Here is a 20585-nt window from a genome sequence, read left to right as displayed (position 1 = left end):
TAATGACCAACATTAAAATACAGTAGCATAGTAGGCTTAAGTATTCATTAAAAACAAGACACAGGTTTTATTTTTACTTAATATGTTGGCCACTGTAACATTACACACAGTTTGATTAGTAACACTGTGTTTGAATATAGGAAAATACTGTACTTTAATCAAGTGGTTCTTTGTCGTATCACTAGATGGAGCCTGCGCACGTACTACCTCCCTGCTTGGCACTCAGCATCAAAGGTTGGAATTGGGAGTTAAATCGCCTAAAATGATTCCCGGGCGCGGCCACCGCTGCTGCTCACTGCTCCCCTCACCTCCCAGGGGGTGATCAAGGGTGATGGGTCAAATGCAGAGAATAATTTTGCCACACCTAGTGTGTGTGACAATCATTGGTACTTCAACTTAACTTTAACTAACTACAGTTTGAGAATCACTGAATTACATTTTTATTAAACAAGTATTGATACCAGTATCGGGGTTATTGATAGTTCAATATCGATCCGGACATCACAAATTTGGGGTATCAGGTGAAAATTGCAACTGTACATCAATCCAGCTGCACCTTTAAAACCGTATTGTTTAATGTTAATGTCTTACAGAGAGAATCGATGCATAAATGTACATAACAAATGGTTTACTCCGTTTGTGTTTAATTCAAAATGCCACACCTTTATAAAGTGGTATGTAAACATTGCAATGATATAATAATGCCATATAATAAGAACTAGCGTATACTGTTATCATCCAGCAAACACACCCTTGAATCTGATTGGTGGAGAGATTTTAGCGCGACGTGCTGCAGCCAATGAGAGAATTGTTTTTTCTGGCACGTTGTAACGACGGACAGGAAGCTGCAGGATTATTCCAACACAAGCTAATACAAAGAACACGCGTTGCATTTGAAGGATATAAATATAACACGGTAAAAGTTGTATTGTTTGCCTCGTGTGGTCGTTCTTGATGGCCCGCCTTTTGTAACTCCGAGGACACACGCACTGGGTAATGTAGCGCTAACTAGCTTTAGCATTTTAACGGCTATCCGCTAACGTTTCTCGTAGGCCGCGAGCTGCTTCCTGTTTGCGCGTCATTGATGATGTAGGTTACGTTAAGAAACATCATATAATCACACAATCACGACCGCCCGTTTTTGTTTATTCTTAGAACTTACGCGATACGTTAACATTTCTTGTGCTAGAGCTTAGAGGCCACCTACCCTGTTAGCTGTTTGGCTAGCTAGCCAGCATGAGTGAATTGACGGACAGCAAAAAGTCCGCCGACTCCGAATCGAGGAAGAGGTGTCCGTTGCCGGACCAAGATGAGGGGAGCTCTATCCCTAACAAGTTATCTAAAGTAAAAGACTCGTCTAAAGAAGTGCTTGATCAATCGGAAACTTGCAAGAATGGGGACTCTGAGAGCACAGGAGCAGTTGGGCGAAAGAGAGGTGAGGAGGAAGCAAATGCCGTGCAAATAGCCCCTGGTGCAGAACGGATGCACAACACCGATGCTACAACTGCCAACAACTCCAGTTCTGAAGACCACAAATCCGACAAACCGCAGTCCTCAAAGGCTCAAACATCTGCTAATGCAAAGGATGATGCCGGGGAGACCACAGGACCAGATCCCCGTACTCTTCTGGACCAGTCTGATTCAGCTGCTATAGCAGCTGCTGAAGCACTTGCCAGCCTCACAGGAAGAGACGGGGAAGACAGCCGAGAGACTCCATGCTCGTCTGAAAAAGCCAAGCAAGTGAAGCAGGGCGGCAAAGTGAAAAACCGAGGGGGTCAACAGGCCTTAAGAGCGCGCTCCAAAACCCAGGCGGCTGCTGCAGACAGCTCCACATCCATGCACAGCACAGACAAAGAGGATGCTGCAGATGCAGGTGAAAACGATTACTCTTTGTCTGGATCTTCTTCCACACCAAGCTCCTCTTTCCCATCTGAGAATGAGGACAATGAGGATGGTGAGTGCGCCATTGTGTCGGTTAAGATGGCTCCAGAGATGAGACAGTCAGTGGCTCTCCTGGCGCAGGTACAGATGAGACTTGAAACTCTCGAGAAAAAAAGCGCTTGGCTCCACCAGCGCCTGGAGCAGAAAATCAGCCGCATGCGTCGGCCTCATCTTGACCAGCGCAGCTCCATCACAAAAACAATCCCTGGCTTCTGGGTGACTGCTGTATCCTTCCACTGAAGACTACCCCACTCGCCACCCGTTACCTTTACTTTAAGTGAATACTTCATGAACGTAAACATGTTGATGCTTTACCTTGACTCTGACGTTATCAGCTCTTGAACCACCCGCACCTTTCTGCACACATTGATGAGACGGACGAAGATGCTCTGAGCTACATGATTGACCTGGAGGTAGGATACACACTTGTGAGGTGTAAGTCATTTTGTGTGTGATCTTTTTTTTTTAACAAAGCCACTTTCTAACATTTTACCTACCTCAGATCGAGACTTTCAAGAACCACAAAGTGGGTTTCCGAATCCGTTTCCACTTTAGACGTAACCCATATTTCCAGAACAACATCATCATGAAGGAGCTGCAACTTGGACTTGGAGGTAAAACAAATAAATAAACACACAGTTCATATACTCCTTCTGCGCACAGTATTGAAAACCCATTTCAAGAACTTTTATCAACATTCTACATTAACACTAGAGTTGAGCCGATCTATTGGCCACTGACGATTTTTGTAAAAAAGTATGTAATTGGCCACAGCCCATTAATGCTTTTCAACGCTGATCCCCTCTGGTTGATACTTTACTTATTTTTTGTAACTCGACTGACAGAAGCGGCTATCAGCTAGAGATGCCCTATAAACTTTAGTTCTTAGTATTTTAAGTATCACTCTCAAGTACCATTGTTTATCAGCAGACAAGGCTGAGCATGTTTCACAGGCATGCTAATCCCAACGTCTAGATAGCTTGACACAACACAATAAATAAGTGCTTTAAGAAGTCTAAAGTTTTATTTTCACAAAATCATAATTTTTGTTCATGTTTACAAACTCGCGGAATATAAGTCCCCGGACACAGGATGATCAATGGGGCAAAACCATAGGATTTAAATAATGGTAGTTATTTTGTACTATTGACTTTGTTTTGCGCAAACTCGTGTATATAATAAAGGAGAACAACAAAGTACCTTTTTTAGTTATTGTGTTGACATTGTTACACTGTCTAGCACTCACCATGAATACATTCAAACATTTGCAGTTAGTGCATGTGATCGTAGGGCTGGGACGATGAGGTAAATACATAATTGTCACGTGAAAAGATGGCCACGCATGGTGAAAAAGATGCCACTGTGTTCCAACCAATCGTCCCCCAATCATTGTTGGCCAATTTTGGTGGAAAAGTTTGTGATTGACAGATCCCAATCAAGGCCTTTCAATGCTGATCACAAATATGTATCACTTGTGGCTCGTACTTTGCAGCTTGGTCCTTTTGTAATCAGTTGAGGCTACTGCTAGCAGCTACTGCTAACTGTTTGTGTATGTTCATACTCAATGCAGTGTGACCCCTCTAATTATAATAGATTCGATTTATACAGCACTTTTCTAGACATATAAAGTGCTTTGCAGAAAACTGAGAACCCATCATTCATTCACTCCACATTCGAACTTGATAGTGTGGTAAGCTACAATTTTAGCCACTGCTGCCCTGGGGTAGACTGACTGAATCGTGGCTGCCAATTTGCGCCTATGGCCCCTCCCACCACCACCAAACATTCATACACCAGAGTGAGGGGCACTGGTAGAAAAGTGGTTGAAGTGTTTTGCCCAAGGACACAACGGTCGTGACTAGAAGGGCGGAAGTTGGAATCGAACCAGGAACCCTCAAGTTGCTGGACGGCTGCTCTAACATCTGAGTCACCCTGCCAAAATTAATATTACCACAATTTCAGCAAATATACTGCATTTTTTCAAGTTTTCATATCACTATGAAACTGAAGAAAGATGTGACTGACAGAGCAAGATTGCAGACAACAAGGAAACATAAGTTAGGATAGCTTGAAACAACATAAGAATAAGTTCTTAGTCCACTTGAACAAAACTGTAGATTTAACATACGGTAGTTACAAAATTTAGCGGATATTACTCGGAAATTAAAAAGTAGATTAGTATGAGTCTAGTGAGAGGATAATATTACAGCAAACAATGCAACTATTTTGAAGTGCTCTGTAAACTGCAAATTAGGAATGACTTTTCACAACAGCACACATTCTAATGCACAAGGCATCAAGGGTGATTCTCCAGAATGGCTTAGGAAACAAAACCGTAATTTTATTTTCTATCCCCGACCAAACAACATGCATTTAAAGTTTCTATCTACAAGAAAATTGTTTGTGTATTTTGAGGGAATTAATTCGAAAAGTGTGTTGCACCATTACACTAAACAGTTTGTTACAAAAATAAATTAAATCAACAGATTGTTTGAAAAACTTATTAATAGATTGAATGATTCAAGAAATAGTTTGGTGCAGCCTTAGTTGCTACTTACTGGTAGATCTCACTCATTGAAGATCGACAGCATAAAACCCTGTCGCGATTTAACACTGATGTGGATGTGAAGTAAATTTGATTTAATTTTAGTGCAACCAAAATCATTATTCTGAATTCCTTGACATATTGCTCCATTATTATCAATGGAGCTATTTTGAAATGGTCAGGGTATCACTTTGTGGTTTTCATTTGTCATATTTTGTATGGAAATCTCTTGACCTGTCAGCCACTGGATTGGGACTAACGCTCTGATGTTTTTCAGCATCTCCTATGTCTATTTCCAACCCCATTCTGTGGAACCGTGGCCATAACCTAACGGCCAACAGCGAACCCAGGAAGATGTCACGTGGCGTCTACCAGACGTTTTTCAGCTGGTTCAGTGACCACAGCAACCCCAGTCAAGATGATGTAGCACAGGTATGGCTGACTGTGTGTTTGCAATATTCTATGTTTTGAATTTACAGTTTCTGTTTTTATTTGTTTAATGCATACAGTTAAGATCTTCTTATTTAAACTGTATGTCCTTATCTAGATATTGAAGGACGACTTGTACAAGGATCCTTTGAGATACTACCTCACGCCACTCTGGCAACCAAGAGAGAACGGCAGGTAGGACAGATTCTTAGTGTTTGTTTTACATCTATCCACACTTTGTGTAAATTGATTTAACTAATTTAATAACCTCCCCACTATGTGGAGCAATAACAATTTAAATTTTTTTTTAGTGAAATACATAAAATAAATTAAGACTGGATTTACACTAGTGATACACCAATGTGGTTTATGCAGGACCAATACCGATTTTTTGTAGTCAAGGAGGCTGTTAGCCCATATTTGGATATTCATTTGCAGTACAAGTAAAAATATTTACATTAAATGTTTAAATAATAAAAAATTCAACACTTACCGTATTTTCCGCACCATAAGCCACACCTAAAAACCACAAATTTTCTCAAAAGCTGACAGTGCGGCTTATAACCCGGTGCGCTTTATATATGGATTAATATTAATATTTATTTTCATAAAGTTTAGGTCTCGCAACTACGGTAAACAGCCGCCATCTTTTTTCCCCATAGAAGAGGAAGCGCTTCTTCTTCTACGGTAAGCAACCGCCCCCATAGAAGAGGAAGCGCTTCTTCTTCTACTGTAAGCAACCGCCAAGGTGAGCACCCGCCCCCGTAGAAGAAGAAGCGCGCGGATATTTCATTTCATTTGTGTGTTTCTGTAAAGACCACAAAATGGCTCCTACTAAGAGACACGCGTACAAGGTTCCACTGACTTTTGATATTCCTGTGAACCGCACTGTGGATACAACGGGAGCACGTACGGTGAATATCCGTTAGCTTGCAATGCTAACGGCCAGAAACTTCCACCCACGGTGATATTCAAAAGGAAGACCTTGCCAAAAGAGAACTTTCCAGCCGGCGTCATCATAAAAGCTAACTCGAAGGGATGGATGGATGAAGAAAAGATGAGCGAAGAGACCGGGTGACTTTTTTCACGCAGCTCCGTCCCTGTTGATCTACGACTGCATGCGCGTCCACATCACAGATGGTGTCAAAAAACAAGTGAAGCACACCGAAGAAGAAAAATAATTCGAGGGATTTGTGGATGAGTAATAACTTCAGAACGTGAGCTTTAAATGTTTATTTTGTGTGTTGTGTGACATTAACGTTCGAGCAACGTTGAGTTATTGATGTTGCTATTGCTCTGCACTATTTTGAGTGTTACTATTTTTGTGATTGCACATTTGCACATTACATTTTGGGAGCGAACAGAGTCGTTAGAACGCTGGTTTGTAATATATTATTAAATTTTGACTGACCTATCTGACCGTTTTTTTGACATTCCCTTTAGCGTAGCGTAGGTGCGGCTAATAACACGGGGCGGCTAATAGGTAAACAAAGTTTTGAAATATGCCATTCATTGAAAGTGCGGCTAATAATACGGGGCGGCTTATGGTGCGGAAAATACGGTAGTTTAAATTCATTTTTAATAAAAAAAAAATTGGGTTTGTAACATTGGTCAAGTTTTTTTAATAACCTTATACATTAGGAATCTTTGGTTTAAAATTCCAATATGGAATGTAGGGATTTCCAAAGCTCAGCAGCATGTGTTATAAAGGTAAATTAACAGTTTATTTACCTAATGTAAAGGATTACAACATTTTTATTAAGATAAACATTATTTTATCTTCTAAGTTTAAACAAAAAGTGAAGGAAGTTCCCTGGTCAGCAGGATATTTTGAAAAGTTAACGGAACATTTAAATAAACAAATACATTCCTAAAGTTGTATAAAGTGAATAAAACAAAGTTTCTACTATGTGCCACGGGTCCATAAATTGCCCCTGGGCCACACTTTTAACATCACTGGATTACTGTTTCACAAAGAAGGCAAAAGGTTGCCAAGTGACAGAAGAGTGTCTCTGGTCTGTCTTCTTTACACTTACGGAAGTAATAAACGATGGGTTGCACGCTTCTGGAGTTTTTTTTGTTTTTTTTTCTCCATACATCAGGGTTTCTCCTTAAGGTATTTGATTGTGGCGTACCGCCACGGCCAAATTGAAATCGCCACACCTTAAAAATAAGTTGTTTTCCTTTTACATCAAAAAATTAAAGTAACACAATGAATTGTTGCTTCCAGAAGAAGTCAAAAGTCTGACTTTATTTAAACATTTTTTTCCCCCAATCTTATGCTAACAACCTGCCCTTTTCCAATGGTATTCCCTCACCTGCACGTCTGTATGCTTCCCCAGACACACAACAACACTTCCTCATTCTCCGTCAATCTCCTTTCAGGCCTTTTGCGATAATGGGATTAGGGAACAATGAACATCAAATCACAACCACACGAACATAAAACATTACCAACAACAGGTTGTCACAGTATGAAAAGAGAATAGCCTATTTGTGCAATATTGACTAGTAATGCGCCGAAAATTCGACCACCGGAAAAAACTTTAATCGCCGAAACCGGATGTTGTGATGACGTAAACAAGACACACGCGATTGTCTGGAGCATAGACAGCATGTATGCGATTAGATGTGGACATACTTTAATATATCCAAGATTTACCCACAGCCAGTGATCTACAAAATGTGCAAATATTAGGGGATGGTGGTGGCTTTCAAGGAGAGAAAGTTCAACTGGAGCAGCAGCGTGAAGCAAGTGTGTCGTCATGCTTGCTGCAGCTCGCTTTTTGTTGGGTACTGAAGTAGAAGAGTCTCTAAACACGAGTACAGTCTATAATAAAACCACAAAAAGATACTAGATGTTTTGCTAGTCGTTTTTAATAAAGACAATCACCAAAAGTCTCTAGACACTTAATTTTCCACTAAGTACATTGTACAATAAGCATAGATAAGAATATCATACAATCATAGATAAATTTTGCAAATTGTACGATTACGGCTGTGTGACCATGCCTCTAACTACACCCCCACTGCCACAGGTAGCTTGGCAACCTACGGGAAACCCTGTACCTTGCAAGGCGGCTGTATGCACACTCACTGGTCTTGTGGAAGCGCATCTAAGCTCTTGTGGAAAGCACAGATCCCTTCTGCCATGTTTTCTCTGGCAAACGATGAGATGTGCTGTGAAGCGGAGTTATGCATGCCACCACAGTTCCATTTTAATGTTTGAGTGTGGACGAACTGAGTAGGCATAGTCTGCATTTTTGGCAGGTCGAAATTTAATTTATGGTGTCCTCCCACAAAAAAACGAACTCATGGGAAAGACTAACCCATTTTTTAAGAGACTTCTCCACACAATTTTTTTCCCTTTGCGCCACGTGTGAGCACTGATTAGCACTGTGCATGCACAGCTGTTACTGATGATTGGCTGTTAACCGTGCTGGCTCTGGGTATAACCAATCAGATGGTGCTTTGAATGGGACAATGCTGGAGACAAAGTAGTGGCTGCATCAGAGCCAGTATATCCCTCTTTTAAATTGCTATCTTATCTGTCATCAGATTTCCAAAAAGGCTAATGCAGATACATGTCAAAATGCCCCTCATCGGTCCTGTCAGAGAGAGATTTTTTTTTATATCGGAGCAGGCCTCTTCCAAATGTGGATAACAATCGATGTGGCACATTAGAGGTATAGATAGAGGCCACAAAGAAAAGAAAGTAATTGCTGGTGGCTGCCATCGATGTAATGCTGAGATTGTATTTACACTTATGATGTGAAGAGTCAGTCTAGGCCAGGGGTCGGCAACCTTTACCACTCAAAGAGCCATTTTTGCAAGTTTCACAAATTAAAGAAAGTGATGGGAGCCACAAAAAAAATTTACAATTTAAAATGAAAAACACTGCATACAGAGCTTAAATGCTTTGTGCTATATTAACCAGGGGTCTCCGACACACGCACCGGCACGCACTTTAATGTGGACATTTGATGTTAGTGCAGCCCGCGAGTTTTGAATGAATGGCGCTTGATAGCGTCATACTTGCCAATCCTCTCATTTTTCCCCGGGAGACTCCCGAATATCAGAGCGTGATGACACCGCCCTCTACAGTCTGCCCTAACAGTGTACCTGCTTGACCACACGTAAGTGACAGCAAGGCGTACTACCTCAGCAACCACACATCTTACACTGACGGTGCCAATACCCAGAATCCCATGCAGCACTAACTCTTCCGTACTAGTTCAGCAACCACACATCTTACACTGACGGTACCAATACACATCTGACACTGACGGTACCAATACACATCTTACACTGACGGTACCAATACCCAGAATCCCATGCAGCACTAACTCTTCCGCTCAACCAACGCAAGGAGAGGGGGGGGGGGGGGGGGGGGTTGATGTGTGGGGGGGGTTGTGGTAGCGGGGTGTATAATCTAGACCGGAAGAGTTAGGACTGCATGGGATTCTGGGTAATGGTTGTGTTGTGTTTATGTTGTGTTACAGTGCAGATGTTCTCCAGAAATGTGTTTTTCATTCTTTTTTGGTGTGGGTTCACAGTGTGGCGCATATTTGTAACGTAACAATGTTAAAGTTGTTTGATACGGCTACCGTCAGTGTAAGCTGTGTGGCTGATGAGTAAGTATGCTTTGCTGTCTCCTGTGTGTGCGATTAATAATAACATGCAACATGTGGCTGGACTGGCACGCTGTATGTAAATGCTATAGAGGACAATTACTGCAGTGCAATCAGGGCACGCCCTTTATCTAGTATTTATAGTCTAAATAGGATTATTTTTTCCCTGGGAGTTATTAATGAGAGACACTGAGATCCATAAGTCTCCTGGGAAAATCGGGGGGTCGGCAAGTATGTAGCTGAGCCGCATCAGAGTGGTCAAAGAGCCGCATGCGGCTCCGGAGCCGCGGGTTGCCGACCCCTGGTCTAGGCTAACTAACCAGATTTCTATTCGTATTTATTATTGCATGATTTAAATCTCTGATATCCGATAAGGGTCACCTGAAACATTCTTGAAAAAAGGATGTACACTACTCTCAAAAAGTGCAAAGGGATATTCCGGTGAAACTAAAATACACTGTAAAGTATGAAGGTGAACTTATTTCTAGACCTTCTATAAAGTTTTGAACGCAAATGCCTAACTTTTCAATGTTTCACTGCCTTTAAAACAACTTGATGTTCTCTAACCAGGAACTGAAAAGGTGTTTGATCCATGAATCAACCAATTAATGTCCTGGTTGATTTAGAATTGATATTTAAACGGTCCTCCTCATCATGCTCTTCACATTTTGACATTATGAGATGACACCTAAAATTTAGGGCTGTGAGTCTTTGCGCACCACACAATTCGATTCGATTCTTGTGGGTAACGATTTGATTCAGAATCGATTCTCGATTCAAAATCAAAAACATTGGGTGCAAGTTCTATGATTAACTGCTTTCCTCCATAAAATAGATGAACCGCTCTGATAAATTTCTATATTATATAAAATAAAACTGGTTTTGTTTAATACAATTCTACCTAAACACCAAATACAAATAAGGCAACAAGAGAAGTATCCCACACTTTTCTTTTCTAATTTAAGTCTGTACGGCAGATATGGGAATCTACATCGACATGACAGTTTAAAAAAAAGTTGTTGGTTTTTCTTCAAAAATCAATTTTTGATTTTTTTAAATTTAATTTTTAATTAATTGGGGGCGGCGTGGCGAAGTTGGTAGAAGTTGGCCGTGCCAGCAATCGGAGGGTTGCTGGTTACTGGGGTTCAATCCCCACCTTCTACCATCCTAGTCACGTCCGTTGTGTCCTTGGGCAAGACACTTCACCCTTGCTCCTGATGGCTGCTGGTTAGCGCCTTGCATGGCAGCTCCCGCCATCAGTGTGTGAATGTGTGCGTGAATGGGTGAATGTGGAAATACTGTCAAAGCGCTTTGAGTACCTTGAAGGTAGGAAAGCGCTATACAAGTATAACCCATTTATCATTTATCAAGAATCATTACAAATACAAATCGCGATTATTTCGAAAATCCCAACTAACAATTGAGCAACAGTACCTCACTATTGTTAGGATTCCAACAAAATGCTCCCAGGGGTAAGTGGGCAATGAGATTAGTGTCATCAGCAAGTTGCAAAAGAGATACAGAGAGAGGGATGTAAAATGAAGAAAAACAAGTCACTTGTAAAACGTTTAAGTTCAAACTTTATAGTGGATTTTAAGTGCATTCTGAAATCAAAATACCCCTAATGTTTTCTTTGTGTTTAGGGACTTGGACCTGCAGTGTAAATTAAAAAGATATCTGGTGGAATGCATTGTGGTCCATAATCTACAATCATGCATTTCTAGCTTATCGACCTGACTAGTGCATGTGTTCCTTCAGTGATACGGGAGGCGATGCCAGAGCAGCTGACGGCAGCAATGGTGACGACTGTGTGGTAATCTCTGATTCAGACGACGATCCCGGTGAGGAAACGAGTGAGAAGGAGCAAGGCCAAAGGGAGGAAGAGGAAGATGAGGAAAAAGAGGATGAGGCACCAACTGCAGGTAGGTACCATTTTCTGGACTATAAGGCCCACTTAAAATCCTTTCATTTTCTCAAAAATCGACAACGCGCCTTATAACCCGGTGCGCCTTGTGTATGCATGTATTTCTAGTTGTGCTAACCCGACCTCAAACCAATTTTATTTGGTACATGGTTTGATAAGTGTGACAAGTAAATGGCAGTCACACAAAAGAGATACGGTTGGACTGCCTGTTGTTCAATAAATGACTCGAGCAAGTACGTGTGTATAAGGACCCCAAAATGGCAAATATTAGGAGACATATTATCTGGCGTTTTGTTTCGACCTATTCTGCCAAACCAACTTTTCTTACCTATTGCTACCTGCTGATGTGTATTTGGGATCTGCATAAGTCCTAAAAATTTGCCCGTGTCCGCCATTGTAGTCCGACTCGCAATCAATAAGGTCCTTCTTTTTCTCTATCCTCTTGTTGTGGGGTATTCTTCCTCCGCTGTTGCCATTTCTAATGCTAATTATCGTATAGTTCGAACTTAATCTGTCAGTAGACTACATATGGACGCGCTAGCAACTACAACAAAGATAACAGGGAGAAGACGTAGTCGAAATGAAGCCATGAAAAAAGGACCACCCACCAAATGGCGCATCCTAAAGAGACGGTCAGAAGTGAAGTGAATTAAATTTATATAGCGCTTTTTCTCTAGTGACTCAAAGCGCTTTACATAGTGAAACCCAATGTCTAAAAGCATCTTGAAAACGATCTGTAAAACATAATCTGTGCAAAATGTGGACCAAATAACCACCTAATTACATGGTATGTAGACCACAAGGAAGTGTTTCAAATGTAGAAAAAAATCATAATATGACCCCTTTATTGCGCCTTATAATCTGGTGCACCTTGTGTATGAAAATAGACCCGTTCATCGACAGTGCTGCTTATAATCTGGTGCACTTTATGGTCTGAAAAATATGATAACTCTTTACGTTATATGGTGTTATTTGAAACTAAAACTTCTTAAAGTGTTAAGTGTCAGCTTTGGTCCTCAAGCCCATTGAGTTGAGACAAGTAAATGTCTGACTAACTTTACACAAAAAAACAACAACAAATGTTTTCTCTTCAGGGGAGAGCGACGATGATGAGGAGGAAGAGGAGAGGGGTGGGGAAATTGTGATAGATGGTAAGTCATCTTTATAGTTTGTTTATACTGTGAACATACAAAACAACTTGTTGTATGAATGGTGTCATCATGGAAAATAAAAATACTAGGGGTGTGGGAAAAAATCGATTCGAATTCGAATTGCGATTCTCTGTGTGATTCAGAATCGATTCTCATTTTTAAAAAATCGATATTTTCATTTTTTATTTATTTATTTAAAACATTTTTATTTTATTTTATTTTTTAAAAAATGAATCAATCCAACAAAACAATACACAGCAATACCATAACAATGCAATCCAATTCCAAAACCAAACCAGACCCAGCAACACTCAGAACTGCAATAAACATAGCAATTGAGGGGAGACACAAACACGACAGAACAAACCAAAAGTAGTGAAACAAAAATGAATATTATCAACAACAGTTTTAATATTAGTTACAATTTCAACATAGCAGTGATTAAAAATCCCTTATTGACATTATCATTAGACATTTATAAAAAATATAAAAAAGGAACAATAGTGTCACAGTGGCTTACACTTGCATCGCATCTCATAAGCTTGACAACACACTGTGTCCAATATTTTCACAAAGATAAAATAAGTCACATTTTTGGTTCATTTAATAGTTAAACAAATGTACATTATTGCAATCAGTTGATAAAACAGTGTCCCTTACAATTATAAAAGCTTTTTACAAAAATCTACTACTCTGCTTGCATGTCAGCAGACTGGGGTAAATCCTGCTGAAATCCCATGTATTGAATGAATAGAGAATCCTTTTGAATCAGGAAAAAATCGTTTTTGAATCGAGAATCGTGTTGAATTGAAAAAAATAAATCGATTTTGAATCGAATCGTGACCACAAGAATCGATATTGAATCGAATCGTGGGACACCCAAAGATTCACAGCCCTAGAAAATACTATAAGTCTGTTGTTTGTGTTGCAGCTTCTGATGACAGTGACCATGAAACCGAGGGGGCCTGAGAGGACCAGTCATCAATGGACATGATAACCGGAAAGTTAGGATGGATACCGGGTATGCCCGCCGCGCATTTTCCTGATGTCAGTTACATTATGCACAAAATATTATATTTTTTTAATGTAACAAAATATGGTTTATAGGATTTTCAAAATCAGGGTTAACTAAAAAAAATGAAGCCCAGGCAACATGATCCTATGGTTTTATATAGTATATTGTAAAACAATATACACAAGGACAGAGGATTCTTTTTTAATGGACATTGTGTGTCAGCCTACCTTTGGCAAAACAATTGATAAGAATCTCACCAATATTGGAAGCAGTCATTTTTATCGTTGGCTGTTTTTGGAAAAAGAAAAATTCCATTCAACTATGTTCAGTTATGACCACATTTCAGGAGCACTTAGAACTGAACCAAAATGTGTTCTCAGGGATGGGCCTACAATACACTCTTTTACACAATTCGGGGATGTGACTAAGCAAATGTGTACTCTACTGTATCAATAAGAGCATAATTGTTTCAATAAGCTTCTTATGTTTCCCCTGGCTTTCCACATCTTAACAAGTCACCTCTGTAAACACTGTGTGATAATGCATTCTACCCCCCGCCCCATCTTGCTATAGGTAGAATGTTCATTTTTAATAGATGTTGGCTTAAATCTGCGCCACATGATGTGCAACTCTTTTTTTTTTTTCAAGCGATGCTATTAAGAAATTGTTTTTTTCTACAACTCGGGCATGTGAGCATCAAGAGGTGTGTAATGTATTGATGTCCCTACCCATTAATGCTTTGTCCACTTTGCCCTCAGTTTACAGTTGATAAGTACATGTTGGTGTAATTATGTTTAAGTGTTTATGTCCAACCCCTGTAATTGTGGAGCCCTTTCTCAGAAAACACCTGTTTCAAAAGTAGCCCCACATTTTAATTTTAACTATGCCCAGCAGTATGCTTGCAGTTGTTTTTGGATGACAACATTTGTGTACACAAATAGTAGTAAGTATACTTGAGTATGTATGTACAACTGCAAATATAGGACCAAGACTACACGCAAACAGACAGGAACAGAGTACGCTCACAAGATAATGTACAGAAAATAATTCATTAGCATTATTAAAACAGACATTCGGATGCACAATATAAAAGCTAGTTTAGGTATTGCCTACTTTTTTCCTCGCGCTGTACCTTGTGTGCTTCGATAGAACATTGTAACCCATTGTGTTGGTTACTTTGATTTGTTATGGGTGAAATGTCCACCGTTTGACTGAGACTTAATAAAGTAGTAAATTGTTTCACTTTGCTGTTGGCCTTTTCTTTATGCTTGTGCTAGCGTTCTAGAAAAGAGTAATTTCTGCAGAACCAGCTCTGCTTGTATGTGGAGTGGTCGTGCACACAGCCACAAGATGGCGGTGTGGTTTAGTTTATCACCTGTGGAAAAGTGACTGTTAACAACCTTTAGTCTGCTGCCTTGAGGCCACTAACTTTGGAAAGTGTTGTCCTGTGAAGCATTACACTATATGCGGACCTTCTTCCGACTTTGGTCATGAAAACTATGCCACACGTAATGCACACACATTGTTTTTTGGCAGCTCAATTCTGATGTTCGCGTCTGTTTAGCTACTAACTAGTGCTATCAAATGATACATCTTTCAATCAGATTAATCATAATCAATCACAGGTTATTACCTGCTTGCATTATTTAATTTAACTTAAAAGAGTTAAATATTCAGACACAAATGCAATTTTGTGAGAATGTCAAGGATTTTTTTTTTTTTTTAAATGCTTTACTTGAGTGCACGTAATTTATTAGTTCAAAATTTGGTAACAGATTTATCTGAAGTCCATTTAGTGCATTCTGAAGTGAAATTTGCCAGTGAGCACAAAAGTCCAAGTCTCATCACTCATCTTTGCACTGACGTATGAATTGACCTGACCACTGACCACAAGAGGTGCCCAAACATTTTGCCTCAAAGTGTCAAAGTACAAACATGCCAGTGGGCCAAACGCAGCGATTTAAAGCGTACATGTGCTGCACAATAAGTGAGTAGTTTAATCCCATACCACCATTATTTAAGGGAGTTGAGCTCATCACGTTTGATAGATGAACATTTTTAGTCTTGCAGACATGCCATCAATGATTGTGTGAGTTTAAAAGCGTATGAATATGTATAACATTTTTGGAAGCCACCTTTTGGTGGGCTAAACGTAACGACTTGCAGGCCGATTTTGGCCCACGGGCGTCACTTTGGCCACCCCAGTCTCACATCCTTCAGCCTTGCAGATAACCATCTTGGTTAAGGTAAAGGAGCATGTACGGTCAAAATAAATAGCATGATTAATCTGTGTATATACATGATTTATGCAATATTTTTTGTGATTAGTCACATGAGTTAACGTATGTTTGACAGCCCAACTACTAATGTTAGCTATCATTAAATATATAGCTATCTTGGTATAGTAGCTAACAAGACTGCAAATTGTTAGTTGCTTCACTCGGACTGCTTTTGTGTATATGTGCACATGCAAAACAGTCAAGAGTGAGCGCCAAATTTTTTCCTTGTGTCAATGAACAATGTTTATTCAATATAATTAGGAATTGTAAAAAATTTAGACATTTAAAAAATACATATTTTAAAACATTATCCGTAAAAATACTTTATGGTCTTGTTATATTTTTTGGTTTGAAAATTGTTCCGGGCATGTTCCTTTAATTATGTTGATATGCTGTCATTCTGTGTCAGATATCACCCTTTAATGTATGTAAGCTTTATTTAAAAAATAATAATTATATAACAGTAAACAGTAACGTTTACCAACGCTTTAAATCATTACTTCTGACAATGAACTCTTTCAAGAAGACTTCTTGACATTTAAGTCACCTTTCAAAGTGTTTGTTTGCCCCTCTTGAAGTGGGATCTAACAAAAGCAGAAGTGACAGTTGTGCTTTAATGGATTTCATTGTTGGTGCAGTGGCAGCATGTGATACCACTCCCGTTTTCAAAGTAGCACTGTAAATAGCTTCCAGCGAGGCATTTTTGGACAGGCCCAGACAAAGGAACGGCAGCAGTGTTGCAACGGTACACTTAAACCTTTGATTCCTCTTTTAATGCACAGCTATAAATATTCCACTAGCAAAAACCTGTCCTGCTGAAGGCCCAGTAGCACTCAGTGTATGCGGCCGAGGATGGGCACACACTATTAATACTAATGATGCAAACACATTACACCATGCGAAATGATCCCATGTGCAACACAGCATTTTGCTTCCACTTTGGTGTCGTTCATTCAGCCCACCACCGGGCGCCACATGTTTCATGGTTCTAAATGAATAACCGGTTTGGGTCCTTCAATATTGATTGTTACAAAGTTTGTACAGACGTGCTTTGCGGTCAAACGCCACTCCCCCGGGTTTTGCTACTGTACACAAATCCGCTTGTCATGGGTGCTTTCATGCTTTCCTGCTATGCAGACTGATTCAGTCATGTCTGAAAAATGGAAAGATAACACACACGCTCATCTGTGTGATAGATGATGGTGAGGTGGTGTTCTTCTGGAAGGTGGGCCGCAGGAGAACTGCTCTCTGAGGCGCCTCTATAGTGGGTAAGATGATAGAAAAGCCCCAGAATACCAATTACCTGTGTGTGTGTGTGTGTGCGTGTGTACCTTATCACACACTTGGGAATGCTCCATGTTGATTTCTTCTTCCACAGAAGCACTGGCATTACAAATTTGAAGCACATAAGTACTTCTGATGGTACACTTTTCATCCAATCAAGATAAAGAAATGCATCGGAGGGTGGGCGAGCGGGTTGACGAGAGCGGCGGACGAAGGGGGAAGTGTTATGGAGGGAGGGGAAGCGGACGAGTGCAGTGATAAGAGGGGCTGTCTGGGCCTTGTCACATACACACAGCAGATGGATGACTCTTATCTGGGAGATCACAGAATGCATGCTTGTGCCCGGGCCCAGTTACAGACGATCACACCAGACAGATGAATGGGCCTCCCCCCCACCAATCACACTGCACACACATACACACACACGCAAAAATGCTTGCACACCTATCTACACACACACACACACACACACACACACACACACACACACACACACACACACACACACACACACACACACACACACACACACACACACACACACACACACACTCAAGGGTAGAAACAGATTGTATAGCATGAATTACCTTTTTACACTTTTCAACAATGAATTTCACCTATCCACCCATACACGTTTTGTTTTTTTTACATTTAATGTACCGTATTTTTCGGAGTATAAGTCGCTCCAGAGTATAAGTCGCACCGGCCGAAAATGCACAATAAAGAAGGAAAAAAACATATATAAGTCGCACTGGAGTATAAGTCGCATTTTTTGGGGAAATTTATTTGATAAAACCCAACACCAAGAATAGACACTTGAAAGGCAATTTAAAATAAATAAAGAATAGTGAACAACAGGCTGAATAAGTGTACGTTATATGACGCATAAATAACCAACTGAGAACGTGCCTGGTATGTTAACGTAACATTATGGTAAGAGTCATTCAAATAACTATAACATATAGAACATGCTATACGTTTACCAAACAATCTGTCACTCCTAATCGCTAAATCCCATGAAATCTTATACGTCTAGTCTCTTACGTGAATGAGCTAAATAATATTATTTGATATTTTACGGTAATGTGTTAATAATTTCACACATAAGTCGCTCCTGAGTATAAGTCGCACCCCTGGCCAAACTATGAAAAAAACTGCGACTTATAGTCCGAAAAATACGGTACTTCTTATAATTTCAACATTTCAGTGTGGAGTTTGCACTGTAATCTCCTTGCTTAGCCAATATTTTTAACTTAACATTTTAGTTTATTCATGATCAATTTGAAAAAGTCCCTTTTTCCTCCTTTTGCCTTTTCCAGCAATCACTTTCTTCCAGCTCCTGATTGGCTGCAGCACCACTTGCCACTCTTGAATTCTCACGAAAGCTTATATATGTGTTTTGTAGATGAAAAAAGTACCAATATTGACTTGAATATAAGGTGACAAAGACAAAAATGTACCTTTTTTGTAAACAGCCCTGTTAACTGGTAGATGAGTGATCATGATTACTATTATCTTACAAATGACTAATTTGCCCTATATTGACAAACTGTTGTATGTGAGTCACAAGAACAAAAGCTCTGACTCGCTTGGGGAAAAGTTGTTCGGCACCGCCTGTGGGTTTGCTTGTATAAACTTCTGGTCCCTAAAAAAAGAGACAAACTTTTTCAGACATGTCTTCTTGTCAGTACTGTATTTATTTTTTATTTTTTAAAGGAACGTTATAGAACGTGTGAAGAGAGAAATACAGTGTTTGTTTTGTTATCTTTAATGTCTGCCTGTCATGAGTATTTTCTTAAGCTTATTATGACAGTTTTAATATTTTATATTCTTTTGTTTTAAACCTTGCATGACCTTGTGTTCCCACCCCTGTAAAGCTGCTGGAAAATAAATTTTGCTTTAAGATGAATAAAGTTTCTACACAATTGCACTCAACTCAAGGTACAATTCCAGCATTAATACATCAGTAGAAGAGGACGCAAAACAGAATAGTACTTTTTCTCTGCTTTTTGAGCGCTTGTGTCCCTTGCTACGACCTACACTTCTTTGTTTACGATATGAGTGCTATTAAGCTCCATAAGTAGCCACTGGTGAGTCTGCTCCAGGAAGGAGTACTTTTTGGAGCAGTTAGTGTACATCAGTTAGCAGTATAGATTTACAGTCCTATATAGAAATACATGCATTGCGATTATTGTCTAAATACTCCGTCAACACAGGTGCACCACAGTGAACATGTCCAAATTGTGAGGAAATTAGAAATAATGTTTTTCCCCCAATGAACCGCAGCACTCATGCAGTTCCAGAACCTGACACGGCCACCCAGGGGCACTTAAATATGAGAATATGAAATAAATATAGCCTTGATGGTTCAATATTAAGGTTGCTTGAATTAAATAAAAAACATCTACTTGCACACCCTTATCAAAAATGCTAAATGGTTTGTTCCGGCAAAGCCAGCTTGGAAAACTTCACTCATAACGGATGTTTAACGTCATCAAATCTCACCTTTAAGCATTGATACACAGCACCAACATTTTGGAACACGGCTGAAGTGATAGAAGAAAGGCAATAATATAATAATAGTCACCATTTAGAGAGTTATGTGTACATTTCACTTTTACATGTAATTTCCCATAACTGTGGTGCGTTCAAAGACCCTCTATTAAAGCTAAAACAAAATTGTCTTTTAAAAGACAGCTTTGCTAACCCCCCGTAGATGCACCAATAATAATATAATAATACAAATGTATTTTTATTATTTGTATAATCCTACATCAGTCTGCTAATCTCTACTTTAAACTATTGAAGTTAAGGAAGACTTCACCTATTTATACTGTAATATTTAAGGAAATGGTGACAGGTTATATGATGATTCAAAATCATATTCTGGTCACTTTATTTTGAATTTGTTGGCACTTTTTTGTAAAAATAAATTTAGGGGGTTTATCTAGATATGTTAAACCATCTTTGAAAAGTCAAAAACTTCTAATTTTTAGATGTGTTTTAAAAAGCTGGATTCAACCAAATCCATACAATAGTTTGTTTTTAGTGCATGTAAACCTATCAAATGTGTGTGTGTGTGTGTGTGTGTGTGGCGAAGTTTGGTTTAGGGTGGGATGGGGGACCCTTCAGGAGTCATATGTATAGGGGCCTCTTGGTGCTACACCCCTGCTACCAACCACCTTGATTGACTATAGGCAAGACACAATGACCCTAGTACTCACTTGTTTCCTGTTATTTAGTTTCCCACTATTTAGACCAGGGGTGTGAAATTCATTTTAGCTCAGGGACCGCATGGAAGAAAATCTATTTTCACATGGGCTGGACGGGTAAAATCATGGCATAATAACTTAAAAATACAACTATGACAACTTCCGATTGTTTTC

The 20585-nt window shown here is 39.6% G+C and overlaps 1 protein-coding gene across 2 annotated transcripts; it reads left to right on the top strand.

Moving 5' to 3' along the window:
* The first annotated feature begins 764 nt into the window (after positions 1-764).
* Positions 765-19103, top strand: tspy (testis specific protein Y-linked). 2 transcript variants are annotated; one of them, XR_009826765.1, is made up of 10 exons: positions 765-2166; positions 2277-2354; positions 2444-2555; positions 4764-4918; positions 5034-5110; positions 11305-11468; positions 12565-12621; positions 13553-13642; positions 17112-17183; positions 18519-19103. XR_009826765.1 is itself a non-coding variant. In XM_062053358.1 (8 exons), the coding sequence occupies exons 1-8, from the start codon at positions 1237-1239 to the stop codon at positions 13588-13590; spliced, it is 1611 nt and encodes a 536-aa protein (XP_061909342.1). In that variant the 5' UTR covers positions 766-1236; the 3' UTR covers positions 13591-14861. The 2 variants fall into 2 exon arrangements, 1 of the variants encoding a protein (XP_061909342.1); XM_062053358.1 differs by lacking the exons at positions 17112-17183; positions 18519-19103 and having other exon boundaries at positions 766-2166; positions 13553-14861.
* Positions 19104-20585: the final 1482 nt, after the last annotated feature.

This window comes from Entelurus aequoreus, linkage group LG07, assembly GCF_033978785.1.
Source record: "Entelurus aequoreus isolate RoL-2023_Sb linkage group LG07, RoL_Eaeq_v1.1, whole genome shotgun sequence".
NCBI classification, from domain to species: domain Eukaryota; kingdom Metazoa; phylum Chordata; class Actinopteri; order Syngnathiformes; family Syngnathidae; genus Entelurus; species Entelurus aequoreus.
The sequence above is the reverse complement of the archived record's forward strand: the minus strand, read 5'-3'. Positions and strand labels throughout refer to the sequence as shown.